The sequence below is a fragment of the Leiobunum rupestre genome, chromosome 5, assembly GCF_980474605.1.
Source record: "Leiobunum rupestre chromosome 5, qqLeiRupe1.1.hap1, whole genome shotgun sequence".
Classification (NCBI taxonomy): domain Eukaryota; kingdom Metazoa; phylum Arthropoda; class Arachnida; order Opiliones; family Sclerosomatidae; genus Leiobunum; species Leiobunum rupestre.
In genome coordinates, this window is record NC_143388.1 from 56,418,379 (window position 1) to 56,437,301 (window position 18,923).

At 34.5% G+C, this 18,923-nt stretch overlaps 1 protein-coding gene across 1 annotated transcript; it reads right to left on the reverse strand.

Moving 5' to 3' along the window:
• Positions 1–419: 419 nt before the first annotated feature.
• LOC149945349 (uncharacterized) lies at positions 420–4,208 on the reverse strand. The gene is made up of 8 exons (XM_090175786.1): positions 4,132–4,208; positions 1,882–2,002; positions 1,743–1,801; positions 1,617–1,658; positions 1,528–1,548; positions 1,440–1,460; positions 546–575; positions 420–480 (listed from the first exon to the last, which is right to left on the reverse strand). The coding sequence occupies exons 2-8, from the start codon at positions 1,991–1,993 to the stop codon at positions 451–453; spliced, it is 315 nt and encodes a 104-aa protein (XP_090031912.1). The 5' UTR covers positions 1,994–2,002; positions 4,132–4,208; the 3' UTR covers positions 420–450.
• Between the last annotated feature and the right edge of the window lie 14,715 nt (positions 4,209–18,923).

Below are 18,923 nucleotides of genomic sequence, written 5' to 3' on the forward strand. Positions count from 1 at the left end.
ATCTCTTACTCTCAATTACTTAAATTTATTGACAGATGTAAAAATGGTATTTAAATCATTGTTTATTTAATTTAATTCCGCATTAAATGAAACTGAATCAAAATATTTTAAAATGTCGTCAAATGTGATCGTGATAGGTGTTTCTATAAAATAAGCTAAGCTTGCTAAACGTTTATTTATGTAGCTCATTCGTCACGAAATACGTAGCAGTTCAGTTCAGTTTATTCTTAAAAACAGGGTGCCTCGTCGAGTTTACCCTTATGTCCATGGCTTTTTGTAGTGAAATTTCATCGATACGTCCCCCTTGCGGCAGCAGCAACAACAAAACAATGTTACTTTATAGAACGGCCTATTCTAACCAATGAAATTGAAATTCAATTCAAAACAATTTTATTTTTATTTTCAATAGCTTTTCGAACATTTTATATCTGTTCGGCATTACATCTGGTTTTAGCATTGCTCACTAGATCTAGCCTTGCACTAGAAAATCGAACAAGATATATTAGTAAAGTTATCTATGACGTAGCAAATGTTAATACCCTTACAGCTGACAGGTCGAAATTTTCCACAAATATCTGATGTTTAAAATAAAGAACATTAGATTCGTTTTACATATTTTGGGTTTGCGTTCAGTAACTCTAACCATTTACTTTTGCCCAGTACTAATAATAATAGTTCCGACGGGTTAAAACAAACGGCTGGAGCATGGGATCGATATAGTTATTCTTTGGTTAATATCGAACCGAAGGTCTTAATTCATTAAATTTAAATTAAATTTAATCTTTTGGGGGTTCGAAAGTGTTACTTAACTGGTGGGAAGTAATGTGGGAAGAAATGTTAAATAACGTAATGCTAAAGGGGTGGTAGTAAAATTTCCTACTACCCCTTTAAAACCGGTTTTCTATCTGGGTTCTTAATTTCATTGAAAGCTTACATTTAGGCGTTTTTAGGCCAAACTTTAACGCTCTCTAGCGCTCTTCCTATTCGTCGCAGAGGATCGCGACAAAGACAGTCAAACATCTTTACTCAACCCCTATAACACCTCAAATATATTGCACTGACTTCTCAAACACCCTGTATATCATTATTCGTGGTATTTTTGGAACACTTATTTTTTGAATTTTAAATAATAATTGACGAGATAGCAAAGTAATCGAAAATAAAAAAGTATTTGATTCATAACGTCAATTTCAACTTCAAAACTCCAAAACTTTTCTGTGATAATTGGAAATTAGCTTACACAATGTTTGAAGTTAGAATACCCTTTAAATTTCTAAATGCTATAGTTCGAATTTATCTTGCAACAAAGAAAAAGCGTACGTTTCTTTTTGTTCTCGAATTGGAAACCAGCAAATATCTTATACTGGAATTTATCATTTAAAAAGCTACTGAACGCATCGTTATTTAAAAGATTTATCGCTTAATTAGAAGTGTCTTACATTTTCAAATCTATCGCAGTTCTGCAAATATACAAAAAATTTGTGTTATTTAAGTTAAAAGACCTGGTTTTCAAATATCGTTATTTACATTAGCTTCCTTATGTAATTCCTGCAAAACAATTTTATATCTTTCAGAAAAACGTTCTAAAGTAAAAATATCATGTTCTAAGTACTAACCGTGCAAGAGCGTTGAAGTCTAGCTATCTGTCTTTCAATTTGCTGTTAAATATATAAATACGTATATGTATTAGTATGAATTGAAGTCAAAACACTTAAACTGGTAAAAAGATAACATTTACGCACAGCTAAACAAATTGAATCCCCTTGATGATAGCTGTCCAAAGCACAAAGCACCATTCTTGCTGAAATTCGGATATGTTTTAATTATATGACCGTTTATCTCTAAAACTAATATATGATAAACATCATCAGGAATACTCACACTGGTCGCACAATTCTCTGACTGTTCCATGTTCGCACCCGCGATTAGCCGCGGCTTCCTCCACGAGAACGGAAGCAACAAAGACAAAGACACAGACCAAAAATCGATTCATATTTGATGGCTGAAAATTGTGCAATAAATATTTTTAAATTGTATGGCATTATTTTATTTTTACTTTATAATCTTAGTTTATCGATTCTGTGATTTCTAACTGTTTTTCCATGTTATTGAAGTGTACTAGGTAAGTAGAAAAGTAGCTACATTATTGGCAGTAGGATTTTAATTATGCTACTGCGACATCATAACAAACCATATTTTAATATAATTCTTATTTGGATTTATTATTTTGTGATTAGTTTTCTTAAAGACACACAATATAAACCATTTTTCTTAAATCGAGTGAAAATATTATTTCAACTTGAAAGATATTTCAATATGTAATCTTAAAAAGAAAACCCTCATTTTATAAAATCTATTAATGCTCTCAGACGATTATGAAAATGAAAGTAGAAAGTTAAATCGATCATGAAATTATTTTATGCAATTTCAAAATCTTTTTACATGGTTCAGAAACTGTTGTAAGAAAAAATTTAAATATTTGATACAATTGGAAACATTTTTTGAGCCCTGTTTTGGCTTTTTAAAATTTGTCCATTTCTTTACTAAACACTTCTTAAAATTCATATTAAACCAATTTCTTAAAGGCCTTTATATAATCGCCCATAAAACGAAGGAATTGTTGAGATCTAATGCCATCTTTTAGTTATTTCATTTTTTAGTTAAGTCATTTTTGGGGTGTAATTCAGACACCATTTAAATAAAAACCAATTGGGAATTTAATTTTTATCAAGATGTCACCGTTTTTAACAGACCCACTTCATAGATACCAAGAGCTAATGTAAAATTTATAATCATTTATGATATACTTACACATGGTTAAGAAAATTATAAATTTAACCTTTATAAGTTAATTTAAAGCACGGAGAGGAAAGGAATAAGAAAAAATTATTTAAAATCCACGCAATTCTTTCACTGCCCAGAAAACTATCAATAGAGGACTATTGGGTTAAAATATTATGACCTAATAATCGCCAAGATTTTGAACGGATTTCATTGGAGCCCCAGGCGGTAACGACAATAACTTAAAAGGTCCGAAGAAAATATCTCATCTTGTGAAACTGTTGGTATGCTCAGGATCTTTATCGGTCCTACCTTAATAAGCATTTTTTGGGAAACCTAAACTATGGCGTGTAACGTTAATTAGTCCAACTTTTAAAAAACTTATTTTCTCAGTTCTCAAATATTCGAGGAGACCTATCCACGGTGTATGTTTTGATTTTGATAAATGAAGTTCAGAAAAATGCTAGTTTTTTTCGAATAATTATTACGTGTAAAATGTTGATCTTTAAAAATTGATTTTGAAAAGTTATATACTCTCGCTCTTGTTTAAAATACTCGCCAAACATCTATGTAATAGGTATACCACTTCCATTTAACTATCAAATGCGCACAAACACTTCCAAATAGTTATTTCCGTTACGATGACGAGCATTTCCTTTAAGCATTGCCCACCATTTGTTTTTAAAACTATTGTCCTATATTTAATCCACCCGTAAAGCCCCAAAACAAAAGACGCAAAAACATAATCAATATAATAATTCGAAGGCACGCGCGTACGCCGCTAGTTTTATATCGGTTGCCATGGTGCCCTACGAAAATTTTTGAAAATTTCCGAAAATGGTGCAGCTCTCGCTCTAACCTCAACTAATCGATATTTTAAATTTTATAACAAAATACCCATTTAATATATTTTAATTCAGATCACCTCCATTCAAGGTCCTTCTAGCAAAAATAGAACCTTAAGCTTATCGACACGTAAGCGGTTGATAACGGGTTGAATCGGTTTAAATCGATTAAACCTGGCTCACACAACCTCTTCGAAACGTTTTGAATAGATTTGAATCGATCTCAAGGCATAGGGCGAATTGGCTTTAGCTTTCATGGGAACCGTTTCAATAGCGGAAAGATAAAAAATGCTATTAAATTTTTTTATTCACTCATGGAAATGTTATACAGAAGCTTACTTATGAGTGATTATATTACATTTGTTATTTTTTGTTAGCAACATGAAACTTGTTAACGCGTAATATAGATACACAAGGTCATAAAAATACAAAAATTTGGGAAAAATAACCACTGAAAGCAAATTGCCGGAGCCGTTCTGTTTGGTACAAATAAAAAAATCCTTACCAACTGAATCCAGGGAAGATCTCGACTGTTGTTGATTCTTCGTTACTGTTCGAGGTTTGAATGAGCGTATTGTCACGTTGGCGTGCCTTTTATTCCCAAATTTGAGGAGTGTAGTTACCAAGGAAGGATGTATATTTTTAAATTAAAATCGTACATGTACAAAAGCGGGTCGTCAAGTTTTCGATTGAAGAAACCACTTGGTATTTGTACTTAGCAAGAATGACTTTGTCGACACAATTTTGATCGTTCCCCTCAATCCCTTCACGCTACAACAGCAAGCCCCTCCTCCAAGAAACCGAATCCGCCCAATAACTCATGGGTTCCCAAAAGCAGAGATCTTCCAACGTGATTCAAACACGTGCTGGTGACGTTCTCAATTCCTCCTTTTCGTGGTGTTGGACACTCGACCATGGTACCAGCGGATCGTCTAAACAGAGTCATTCTCCCAGAGTGTAAATGAATGCATTCTCAATCCAGTTAATTATGCAGCCATTGTTTTCTGACCAAGCTGCACGGTTTATCGCGTGCTACATAACGCAGTTTGAAACACGTTTCAATGAAAAAATAGATGAAAGGAATTCTAATTGGCTTTTGATGTGAGGGATAACAGGTCTCCTTATTAAACGATAAAATCAAACGCGTTCAATTTCTGTTATTAATAAATACTCCTGAAAAAACGTTTATTAATTAGCATTTGATTAACCTGCAGAGCAATTAGTGCAATTAAAATAATTACAGGATATTGTTATACAATGGCCGATACTTTCTTTCGTCTTTGAACTTAATAAATATCTGCTTGTTATTTCCGATAGAATTTTCGACGCTAGTTTCGTGACATTTCAGCATGGATTGGGTTCAGGTACTTTTCTTATTCAAATTTATGTGATGGATATTCTCATCACCCTTTCTTAAATAATTTATATTGAATTATGATAAATTTTAATATAGGAATTGAATACTCAAGAACTAAAAAATAATTCACATAATGAGATAGTTATTGAATATTCGTGGCAATATGTGGTCGCATTCATTTTAAACAAACCCTGATGGCCACATTGTTATCATTATTCTTTTGATAGGCAGTACAGTATAGCTGATATAAAGCGATTCCACCAGGTCAATATTTGTTTATCCAGTTGTGAATCTTAAAATCTGAACATCCAAAAAGGGAATTATATTATTTGATTCGATTTCAAACGTAAATTTATTAGAGGTAAAAAATATATCTATGTTGTCTTTCTCGTGGCTTTACAGTTCACAGAGCCAAAATATCGTCGACGTATCATTTCCAATACGAAATATCGAAAGTGGAATTTTTAGTCCATTGCAAAAAGTACAAATGTTAAACGTGAGTGAAAATAGATTTTGTTAGGGAAAAAAGTTTACCATCTTACATTCAAACTGCGAGTCTTCTAACATCTACCTATGATTTCATGACCTGTTAGAATAGAGAACAACAAGCCTTGCTCGGCTCAAGTCGTAACGCTGCATGGCCGCTAGGGCCGTGCTGAGGAGGCCAGCCCCCAAGTCTGGCGAAAAGCCCCACAAAACTTCTGTAATAGCATTAAGGATCTTGTTTTTGTCACCGATTTAAATTCACGTTCACTTTAATCATCGAAATATAGTTCATTTTGTGAATGTTTTGAACTCTCTTCCAATACACGTACCAGGGGTCATATAGCTAAAATAGCGAAACCCCTGGTTAAAAGCTCGATGCGAAAATGTCATTTCACTTGCAGAGCAATCAATGGTTGGAACGCTCTGACCCTTAGGATCCGGCAATCCCCTTTGTAATCAGTTTTCAGGAAAACCGTTTCATCGTGGATCTGTCAATCTAATAATTGAAGTTCTACTCCTCATCTTTTTTTCAAAAATTAATTTTTATTTTCTGAAATTGTTTATCAATATTTTTTTAAACGTAGTTCCCATTCTTTGTTCGACACTTTACTGACCGCATATAAGCCTACTGTTGCTTAGTGGTCTTTGTTTTTGTACAATTATAAATTAATAAATAAATACATACATATAAAATATCATGCCTAGTGCACCATCTTTCAACAGAAAACCCCTATTTAGAAAACCCCTATTTCGAAAACCCCAATTTAGAAAATTTCTCCCAAAAGGCCCACGTAATTTTCCCGGGGCCAGAAATGTCTCTGCACGACTTTGGGTGCCGCGTTCTCTATAGATAGGTAATACTGCGACAACTCATTATTGAAGTTTGTGAGACTATTATAAACAGGGCTAATATTTTGACGTGAATAATTTCTTCGACGGGCTCACGCTTCTTTTAGAGCCAGAGGTGCTTAATTTTCACTTTTACCTAAGAAATGCCTTTGTATCTTTCATTTTATTTATTCAACATTTGTGATGAATATATGACAAAAATCAAATTCTTACATTATTTGGAACATTTTTGATACTTTGAAATAGCTTGTATTCATTTTCAAACTAAACTTACTTCTTAAAGCTCATTATTTAACTTGTGTCGAGAGTTTTTAATTTTTTGGCTGTACCGATATAAAAGAACGAATGAATTAATACAAACGGGATAGTAGCGTTCGACCGAATACTCAATTGTCCGAATTAAAACTGAAATATTCCTTTTGTACGAATTTAATGACCTTGGGTGTCATTTGTCCGAACGAGTAGTAGCGTTTATTTCCGTTGTAAAAATAGTCTTTCGAATATAGATTCTTTGACGGAGAATATTCGTGGTGAATCCATAGCTTGACTACATGGGGAGGGGACCCGTTAGTGGAAAGAATTTCAAGAGTGGAGGCATAGGTAGTACGGCCATGGCGGCCGCCGCATGGGAGATTGGAAAGGGGTGAGATAGGCTCGTAAAAGATTCTGTAGTTAAAGTAATGTGTTCCATATGCCCGAATTATCCGTTTAACAATAATTATTGTTGGTCAAATTTAAAATTTTAGTTAACGTTTACCCATAAAATACTCTCTCTCTCTCTCTCCCTTTCTAAAAAAAGAAATTTATCCCTGAAAAAGCCTTATTTTCTTCCCCACCTTAAGCCCCAATTCTTAACCCTGGTCCCGCTTAAGTGGTAAAATAAAAAGAATATGAATTCCCGTAAAGTACTCTCATTTCCTTCTAAAAACACTGATTTATCTCCAAAATAGACTTAATTTATCTCCCCCACTTAAAGTCCCTTTTTTACCATGCTTCAGCTTAAAATGTGGAATAAACAAGTTGGCAAGCCAAAATATACCTCTCCTCGGTAGAATTGTCCCTAGTGGTATTAATTTCTCGAGATAACCCTTAAAGATATATCTCCGCAATTTAGAGTTATTTGTTAAAAATATTAACCCATTTCTATCCCGCCCGGTATAAAATTTTAATTATAATTAAAATAATTGAGACGAAACGACCAATTTTAATTTATTCAGAATATCATAAGTTAAGTAGTTACAACAGTAAGTTAGACGTACTATAACAATGCACAATTGAATTAAACCCTTTTACAGAACAAGTTTATCAGTTAAATATAATACGAAGCAAATTTTAATGAAAGAAATATCTACAGAGGCTTTTTGGAATTACTCGCTTACGAAATACTTGCCGCATCTTTAACGCTCATTTTATTTCAACACTCGCCCTTGATGAAGATACCGTAGATATCTGGTAGTGGACGACTCGTTCACTTCCTGTTGACGTTGTGACGCATACCAAATAAAAAAGACCAATGCCGTCCAATTTCCAATATCATATAATGACTCGCACACCCAAGAAATCATTGACTGCGTTAGAAATCGTAGATATCCAAATATCCACACCAAATGTATTTACAAGAAGCAAAAACCTTACCATCAACAAAGCACAGAGAGCCACTTGACTAACCGCCACCTCTTAAAGCAATTAACGTTAAATTATCTCCTTTGAATTAACAGAACTATATATAGGTCGTTAAGAAAGTGGACCACCCACAGGGTCTACCCTTTAACCCTCTAATCTCGGCTGACTGCGCTAAAACAAGATTTAACCTTTAAAAAATACCAGATTAGGCCTTCATAAATTCATTAATAAAAAAAGACTTTATTACCTATTATGCTTACGATGCCTGTCTTAATTTCAGTGAATCTAAGCAGCTATCGGTGGTTCTGTGGTAGAGCGCTCGACTGCCAAGCCGAATGGTCTGGGTTCGAAACTTGGGTGGCGCATTTGTTTTTAATCAATAGAGAAACGCTAAATTAGAATTTCTTCGATGCAATAATTTCAATTTCAATTCTATTTCAATTAAACCAAAATTTCGTACTCTATTAAATACGCTTCCGATAAAGCTGAAGGTCTAATTTTCAATAAGGCGTAACAAGTGTCGGTGGTTCTGTGGTAGAACGTCCGCCTGTCAATCAGGAGGTCTCGGGTTCAAATCCCGCCCGATGCGATCGCAAATTGATACTAAGACGAATACCGTGTACAACTGGTGGAAACCCTGCCATTGGACGTTGAGAGGTAGCATTACACTCAGCACTCGGTCCGTCCCAAAGTCATTAAGAAGAAGTTGGAGAGAAAACGCCCATATAAACACAACAGACTCAACATGCACATCCATCATAACACAAACACAACAAATTCAACACTCACAACCTACGCATAAACATTACAAAAACCGTAATACACCAAACCGTCACGACGGTGAGCGAAAAAACACCATCCAAACCAAACCGCAAATGCATCCGTTAACGCTCACCGTCACACGGTGGTTTTGCCAACCCTTTGAGAAACTGCGTACGCAGTGATTACACTTTGCACCGAAAATGCGAACGCGTTCGCAGTCCTGACAGACAGACACACCCACAGACCCACCCACAGACCCACCCACAGACCCACAGACAGACACGGTCGTTGTATAGCGCCCTCCTATAGCGGAGAGGTAAAAACACTTTCAATTGCGTTGTCTAATACATAAGTATTAAAGTATTTGAAAAATTGAAAATAATCTGGTCAAATACGACCAATTTCAACCGTTCAGACCAATGATTTTTCGGAAAATTGAAAAGCACTTAAGGACCCATCATAATTATGCATTTTCTTATTAGGACCGAAGGAGCACGGCCTGGAATTTTAATCTACGGATTCATGTCCACCGTATTACGAAAGAGGCTCAAGAAACTGGTGCGGTTTCAAATCGTCGAATTGAAGGCTTATTGCGATTTTACAGACAATCCTTGGGATTTTTAAACTATTAGGTTTACCTACAGTGAAGTAGAAATTTCAATGATATCCCAATCGAAAAAAATCAAATTGTTGGTAGCCCAGTAAGCCTTTGGCGGGGGACCACAAATAAGTCATTTGTCAATTTTAAACCTTTTTGCCGGTTTTTGACTTGAAATCTACATGCATTTCTTAAATGAAGTTCGATTTGGTTGAAAATTAAATATTTTTAAGCCTTCGTCCATTCTGAGCTACGTTTTTTGCTATTTTAAAAATTTTGGTTTTAATTTAGACCCCGAAACCCGCGTGCGCATAATTACAATCTATCTCTAGAATTTCAGTGGAAACATTTGGGTCTACAAAGTGTTTCTGGCATTCTTTCTCGGCGCATTATTTACGGGTGTCATTTTTATAGCAGGATGTTGATTATGCAATGTTTCGTTCTTTGAGTGCTGGTTTATAGGGCTATTCTACTTGGTGTTGCTTTCTTTGATTCTTATTTCCGGATCCGACCGGCGGCTTTGGCGGGCTTCGCTTTCAAGAACCTTGATATCAGATTTAATTCTATTAACATTTCTTTGTTTTAAGAAAAACCGTAAAAAGTTCATAATCATATTCAATTTGTTATATCCGCAAAAAGTTCATGATCATATTCAATTTGTTATATCCGCAAAAAGTTCATGATCATATTAATTTGAAATATATCCGAAAAAGTCCATGATCATAATAAATTTTTTAATCCGTAAAAAATCCATAAGCATATTAAATTTTACTATATCCGCAAAAATCCACGATCATTCGTATTTTTATTATATCCGTAAAAAGTCTATAATCATATTAATTTTTAATATATCCGTAAAAAGTTCATGATCATAATAATTTTTACCTCTCCGAGGGGACAAAGTCCCCTAGGAGGGGTTATACAACGACCGTGTCTGTCTGTGGGTCTGTGGGTGGGTCTGTCTGTGGGTCTGTGGGTCTGTCAGGCCTGCGAACGCGTTCGCATTTTCGGTGCAAAGTGTAATCACTGCGTACGCAGTTTCTCGAGATCTCTGCGTTCGCAGTTGCTAGTAATTAGGGAACAAAGTCGAAAAACCGTGTTTGCAAAACCACCGTGGGACGGTGAGCGTTAACGGATTAATTTGCGGTCGGGGTTGGTTTGGTGGTTTTTTCTTAGTCAACGCTCGCCGTCACGACAGGTTTAATTCAGTAGTTTGGATATTTCGCTATTGTAATGTTTATGTGTAGGGTGGTAATGTTGTGTTATTGTTATGACGTTTGTGGGTGTTGAGTTTGTGGTGTGTATGTACGGGTGGTAACTCTCCAACTCTTTCTTATTGACTTTTGGGACGGACCGAGTGCTGAGTGTAATGCTACCTCTCAACATCCAATGGCAGGGTTTCCACCAATTGTTCACGGTATTCGTCTTAGTATCAATTTGCGATCGCATCGGGCGGGTTTCGAACCCGAGACCGCCTGTTTGACAGGCGGACGTTCTACCACAGAACCACCGACACTTATTACGTTTCATTGAAAATTAGACCTTCAGCTTTATCGGAAGCGTATTTAATAGAGCATGAAATTTTGGTTTAATTGAAATAGAGCAAGATTTCGTGAAAGATTTAAATTATTGCATCGAAGAAATTCTAATTTAGCGATTTCTCATTTGATTAAAAACAAATGCATCACCCAGGTTTCGAACCCAGGCCGTTCAGTTAGGCAGTCGAGCGCTCTACCACAGAACCAACGATAACTTCAAGCTATACTGCAAATAAGACACTCATTGTAAGCATAATAGTTAACAAAGTCTTGAATTTTTTTACGAATGAAATTGTGAAGGCCTAATGTGGTTTTTTTACGAAAAAATTATAAAGACTTAATCTTGTTTAATATAATAAGTTGCTTTATTTCAATTTGATACTTTTGTTTAGTGTTTTTTTAATGAATGGAGTTAAAGATTTTTTTCTTCTATTATTTGACGTTTTATTTTAATGAATGGAGTTTAAGATTGTTTCTTCTATTATTTGACGTTTTATTTTTGCGGTTGTATATTTGTTTTATCTTTTATTCTTTTAAAATTATTTACTTCTTCCGCAAAATGGTTCATTTTTGGAGGAACCTTTTTACTTATTTTTTTGTGTATTAATGTTTTGAAAACCTTTACGTTTGGGAAAGGATAATTTTTGACGGAACCTTCAAAGTGTATACGTCGCATTTTCAAAAAATTTAATGGTCAAATCTTGTTTTAGCGCAGTCAGCAGATAAGATAAAGGGTAGAACCCGTTAGTTTTTTGTAATTTATTCAGTTTTTTCAGTCGTATATTCTTATCTATTAGGTTTAGCGTATTGGTTTTCAAGCTTAATAATTCATTTATTAACAACATATCGAGTTGGTCTGGTTTTCAGCTCGGTCGTAATTTATTTTAAACGTTTTCTCGGCTGATTAAGTTGTTTAATGCAGTTCATCAATTGGGTTCGTTTGTGTTTATTTATAAAGAACCCTAACTATTCCCTCTACGGTCATTTATTGATATACGTTTAGTCAAGTGGCTTTCTGTGCTTTGTGAATGGTAAGTTTTTCGCTTCTTGTTAATAAGTTTTTTGTTGGTGTGGATATTTGGATATCTAAGATTCCTAATGCAGTCATTGATATCCTGGGTGTGCGAGTCATTATATGATATTGGAAATTGGACGGTTTTTGTCTTTTTCATGCGGTATGTGTCACAACGTCAACAGGTTCCGACAGTCTACGAGTCGTCCACTACCAGATATCTACGGTATCTTGATCGGGCGAACGTTGAAATAAAATGAGCGTTAACTATGCGGCAAGTATTTCGTAAGCGACAAAAATACAAATACCCTCTGTAGATATTTCTTTCATTAAAATTGGCTTCGTATTATATTTAACTGCTAAACTTGTACCGTAAATAGGGTTAAAGTCAATTGTGCATTGTTTTAGTACGTCTAACTCACTGTTGTAACTACTTAATTTATAATATTCTGAATAAATTAATCTCGGTTGTTTCGTCTCAATTATTTTAATTCAAATTAAAATTTTATACCGGGCGGGATTGAACGGGGATTACGTTATTAGTAAATAACTCTGAATTGGGGAGATATAACTTAAAGGGTCATCTCGAGAAATTAATACCACTAGGGACAATGCTTCCGAGGAGAGGTATATTTTGGCTTGCCAACTTGTTAATATATACATAAAAAGTCCACGACCATATTAATTTTTAATATTTCCGTAAAAAGTCCATGATCATATTAATTTTTAATATATCAGTCGAAAGTCCATTATTATATCAACTTGTAATATATCCGTAAACGGTGCATCTATGGATGTATAATTACCTCTCCGAGGGGACTTTGTACCCTAGGAGGGGTTATACAACCACCGTGTCTGTCTGTGGGTCTGTCTGTCAGGCCTGCGAACCTTTCGCAATTTCGGGGCAAAGGGTAATCACTGCGTACCCAGTTTCTTAGAATCAGGGAAAAGGTTTTTCCAAAAGCGCCCTCTTTTTGTCATTGGGTGTAGTATAATTTTTTGATCGGCCGGGATTTGAACCCGAGTCCCCTTGCACGACAGTTGAGCGTTCTACCGCAGAACCACGAACGTTCATCATCTATCACCTTAAATTTATACAAAATACTTTTAATACGTTTAAAGTAGGATATTTAATATGTCTCTCAATGTCATGAGTGTTTCCACATATGCCCATGGGTAATTTGTGTAATTTTATTTTACTTTGAACCATAAAAGTTGTCTTTCATTTATTAATAGCCGTTTGTAATTTTAATTAAATAATTCTTGATATATCATAATAATGTTATTATATTTGTAAATAGTCCAAGGGACAATAAAATGTTCATGGGTAATTGGCAATATAATAATGAACAATTGGTTTTCTAAAATATGTTAATTGATATTCTAACGGCTCAATTGGAAATGACAAAAATCTCTGAACATGCTTAAAAACACGAATGGCAGTTAACGGAACTAAAATAACCAAGCTATGATACAAATAAAATAAACTAAAAAATAAGAAAATTTTATTCATAAAATGGATAGTTTACTTTTTTTGTATATAATATATTTTTTTAATCAAAAATTTAAAATATATAGTACCCACCAGGCTTAAGTTGAGTAAAGAGACTATTGGAACTTGAATACTTGAATTTGGATTTGTGAAAACTCATTTAACTTTAGCGTGAATTGTACCTGTAAAAGTAATAATACCTATTTTTTTATATCAAATAAACAACAAACTTTGTAGAATTTTAATTTTCTAAACTCTACAGAATGTTTAAAGAAAATGCCATGATTTTTCTCTAAATTCTTTTTGGGAAAAATACATATTATTCTATTGATTTTGTAAAGGAAATATTTGTAAAGGTTATGATAATATTTTACTCACATAGTAATTCACTGTAGTTGTATCGAGCAGAATACCTTGAACCAATCCATCACGAAATTGAAAGGGACAGTCGTTAAAAAGCAAAATTATTCTACTCATTTCGGTTATTCTAAGCGGAACCTCATTTGTTACACAGACACAATTATAATAATTATATTCTAGAATTGTTTTCTTCTCAATGTTAAAACCTACGGGAAAGGAACTAATTGATTTCGCGAGATCCGGGCGATAATGATTCACTACCAATTAACGATTTTTCACTTTCATGTCGTTATAAATGAGATCGGAATTGTAATTTCTTATCTTTATGACCAAATGACTGAACTTTTTAGAAAACATTTTTGAATGTGAGATGTTAGCAATTTATCAAAAACCTAATTTTAGAAATCAAAAACTACTAGTCACTACTGAACCGAAAAAAATTAAGATCGCTGTTATATCTTTCACTTAATGTCAGTGATGTTTTAATCATTTCATTTAATGTATAATCTTAAGAACTTATAATTAATAAATTCTTTTAATACACTTTTAGTATAAAAATTTAGGAAAGCATTTAGCGTGGGGACTTTATCCATTTAGCTTTTAGGTTTTTAGTAGTGTTTTAACAGTTTTGTAAGTATTTAGTGTTAATATTAAACGTGTTTTAAATCATTAATCCTTGGCGTTCTGAATCTCCCTCAATCATAAAACAATTTTAATTAGATTAATTTGTAGCGTTATAGATTGCGCTGGTAATGATAGGTAAGTTGCTAACTTAACCAGGAAAACGTTACAGCATTTGGTGAGATTAATTTAGCAGATCTGTTCAGATCGGCTACTTGGGGTAATTAAAAGTCCCTCGATGACTTTGACCTAAGGTGTTGCCTTCTGGATTAGGCTAGCTAGCTGATAAAATTATAGATCAGTTTGTTGGGTAAGGTGATCATTTCAGATCATTCTGATCTGACTAACGTATTATCTTCAGATTTCTGAAAATGACGCGGGGAGCTCTAGCTATTCATATCTCTTTTGGTATAACTTTTAAGAAACGCGACTTCTTGTTTTCTCTCTATTGCACCGTGAGATGACACTGCGAGCTGGCCCGAAATAAGGGAGCATCTATTAATTTGAAAATGAAAAGGCGGTAATTTCAAGGAGGCATCTAGAAATATATTAATTCTTAAAACTAGTTGATTTTAATTTTATTAATGATAAATGTAGTTTAAAATTAAAAAAGTATGCAAAAAGAAAGAAACCATAAAAATTTAAATTTTAAAATCTTTATTAGGAATTATTATCCGATGTTAAGCAATGAATTCATACTTTTAATACTTTTTCTGGATAAGCGCTTAGAGATAGTTTTATTAATTTCTTTCCGATCCGAGACATCACGCACATGGTTGTATAGTAGCGGCTTTAAATATTTGGCGAGTAACAATTTAACTAAATGTACATTAACAGGACAGTTGCATTTTATAGGTTGTATAAAATGTGGGAAAATTATTTGGCGAGTACCAGCTACATGTAGTTTGGTAACACATAAATCGAATTTTGGACAAAATCTGTTTCAATGGTTAAAGGCTGGGGTACCGCAGACCCACATTGTCCTGAGCTTTGACTAACTTAAGCCTAAGACCATTTACACCTGGACTGCAATGAAGGTAGGCGTTGTTGTTAGGCTAGTGTCGCCGCTACCCCAACGCCTAGAGGCAACTCTCGTCCACAAGGGAATTTGGGCTGAAAAAACGCGGTCACTTCGCGCTCCTCTCCCGACATTTTATAATAATAATAATTATAATTTTAGTTTATTTTTCAAGTCTTTAAATTGTACAGATTGTAATGACCAAGTCATTAATGACTTTTAGGCCATATAACCACATACAGATTTTGTTTTAGAAAAAATTAAAGGTTATTAGATTTTAATGTTTAAAGTTAAGTTAAATTTTACTAGTTACATAATCCTTCGCTACCCTTTTAAATTGGTTTATGGTTTTTATCTCTTCGTTAATACAGTAGTTAAATTGTCTTACTCCCTTAAACAATTTAATTTTTTTGCCGTATTAACTTTTGGGAGTTTAATTAAATTATTTCGTTTAGTATAGGTTTATGTAGCATTATTTAGAGGGAAAATATTACAATCGTACATCGTCAAAGACTTAAATATATATAATAAACAGCAAAAGTCATAAATCTGGAGAATATTTAGTAGGTGGAGTGCATTAAAAAGTGGTTCTGAATGATCTAGAAATGTTGCACGAGATATTATCCTGACAATTCGTTTTTGTAGAAGTAAGATTCGATTCAAGTTGATTTCTGTAGTATTGCCCCATATCGAGATACAGTATGATATGCGAGAGTAAATTAGTGCATAGTAAAGTTGTTTACAGATGTTATCCGTTAAAACAGTTCAATTTTTTTGAGATGGTATAAATACTAAATGATATTTCGTTGGTTAATTTGGATACATGTTCATTCCAGCTTAGGTGTTCGTCAAATATTAGACCCAGATATTTATAGTTGGTTACTTGATTCAAATTTAGGTTATTTATAGATAAATTTTCATTATATAAAACGTCCTTATTGGTATTACTGAAAATAATGGCGACCGATTTATGTATGTTTAGTTCAAGATCATTTACTTTCAGCCAGTTATAAATCTAGTTTAATTTAAAGGTCAAGAACTTGATGTTTTCATTAAAATTTGGTCCCGCCTTCAGGCCCAGCGTGTCGTTAGCGTAAAGGTAAAAATTTGGTTCGGTAGACTTGTTTAGTATGTCATTAATATACAGGTTGAAAAGTAGGGGCGAAAGGACGGAGCCTTGCGGGACACCACATTTAATTTCAGTTTTATTTGAGAGTATATTATTGACTTTTGTTACGCAAGTACGTTTAGTTAAATGAGAAGAAATCCAATTATAGCTATGGCCCCGCACACCCATTAGTGAAGTTTATGTAGCAGTCTCTTGTGATTAACGAATGAAATGCTTTTTTAAGGTCCTAAAAAGCTCCCACTACGTAATTACCATTGTCTAAATTATCAATTATGTGTTTAAATACGTTATTTAAAGCAAGCTCGACGTTGCGGTTAGCTCTGAAGCCATGTTGCTTCTCGTTTAATATTTTAGATTTGTTACAGAAGTTATTTAATCTAACACAGAAACAGTTGTCAAATAGTTCTGCTAGAATTGAGAGGAGGGCAATGGGTCTGTAATTGCTAGGGTTGTGTTTATCTCCGCGTTTAGATATTGGTGCTATAATAGATTTTTTTAACGCCTTTGGGTTGGGTATATTCCAGTTAGGAACAAAATATTAATTATTTAGGATAATGGCCTTTTGAGACACTGCACTGCTCGGTCGCCCCGCGAGTCGTGACCAATTTTCACCCGTTAGTTACGGCGTCTAAAGAGAGAGCGCGAACCCATAGCCTTCTAAAGAAGGGGTTAAAAAAAGGGGTTGCTGCATGTTTGTGGATTACTATCGTGGATTTTCTCAACTTGGTGGTGTTTTGTAGCGGACACTCTGAAATCGGAGTTATAACGTTGGCATTGTAGTTCAGGTGTAAATGGTCTTAGCTGAAGCTATGTTGAGTTCGAGGCTGGCTGGGTAAGCTTCTCCACGCAGTGTTCACATTCTAAATGCTCTTCTGCCACCCTCACTAAACACCCTCCAATTAATGCAACAGCGCAGTTTCTTATGGTAACAGAGCAAGAATCTAAATTTGTGAAAGTTATAGAATTTTAGTCGAACCATCGGATTAGACAAATATTTAACATAGTACCATTTTCCGTAACTTTCTCCATTATCAGAGTGTAAACGTTTTCTTGCGCAAGATTTTCTAAAATCTTCGTCTTTGAAATGGAGGCTACACAACTTGTTATCTAATTAGGCAACCAAAATTGCCATCGAACCAAAAATCGATGCCGCGCACGGACCTTAATTAACGTAGGCAGCGTTTCAACGGATCGAAATAATATTATGGTTAAACAAGGAGGTGTTCTTATTTTTTGCGTCCTCGCAGCAGCGTTAATCGCGTCGTAAAACGTAATTTTTAAGAACGCTCTTTCAACGCGCTCTCAACGCTCTTTCAACGATCTTTCAACGTGCTTTCAACGCTCTTTCAGCGATATTTCAACGCTCTTTCAACGCTCTTTCAACGCTCTTTCAACGCTCTTTCAACGCGCTTTCAACGCTCTTTCAACGCTCTTTCAACGCTCTTTCAACGCGCTTTCAACGCTCTTTCAACGCTCTTTCAACGCGCTTTTAACGCGCTTTCAACGCGCTTTCAACGCTCTTTCAACGCGCTTTCAACGCGCTTTCAACGCGCTTTCAACGCTCTTTCAACGCGCTTTCAACGCGCTTTCAACGCGCTTTCAACGCGCTTTCAACGCTCTTTCAACGCTCTTTCAATGCTCTTTCAATAATAAATCGTTCATTTGTTGCTACTTTTCCTAACAGAGCAGCCCATTCGAGAGTAACCTCAATTTTTAGAGATCCGGATTCTTTAGCTTCAGAGTCTAAAATATCTTCCCGACGAGACGAATATTTATCAAATAGCGCCAGATCCATCTCGAGGTCTTGGTTGTAAAGGTAACTGTTTTAGAAAGCTAATTCAAATAAGTTAATTATGAGGTTTTTAGGGTTGGCAAGAAACATTTTGATGATTTAAACTGGTTTGGTTTTAATCGATTGTAGAACAATTTCTTTGTTTCATATTTTTAGAATATTTATAAAATATGAATTTGAGATTCAAAAGTCCTTCAAAAACTAAATTAAATCCGATGAAAAGCTACATAATTGGATCAATTCTGTTATAACCAGTTAAATAACTAATAGTACCATACTGGCTTAAATAACCTACCCTGAACAAAACTTTAAATCGGTTTTACGCATTTAAGTCAAACGAATTTTGGGTACATTGAGAGTAAGTAATAATAATTTTAATTGTTTTCAGCTAGACTAATACCAAAGGCACCTATAATTTCTTTAAATCAGTTGAACGGGTTACAATATGTCAAAAATATTTTAGTATCTTCTTTTTAAAGTCAATGCAATATCATCTATTAATGCAATCTGAAGCTTGGAATTTCCACGTACAATGTTGAATAATTTTTAATTCTTTTGAACTCGAGGTAAAACATCCGTTGACCTTGGAAGAAGCAAGAGCGTGGCCGGGAGTATCCTCACGCGCTCGAAGCCAGTAGCCAGGTCAATTCCACCCGCGAC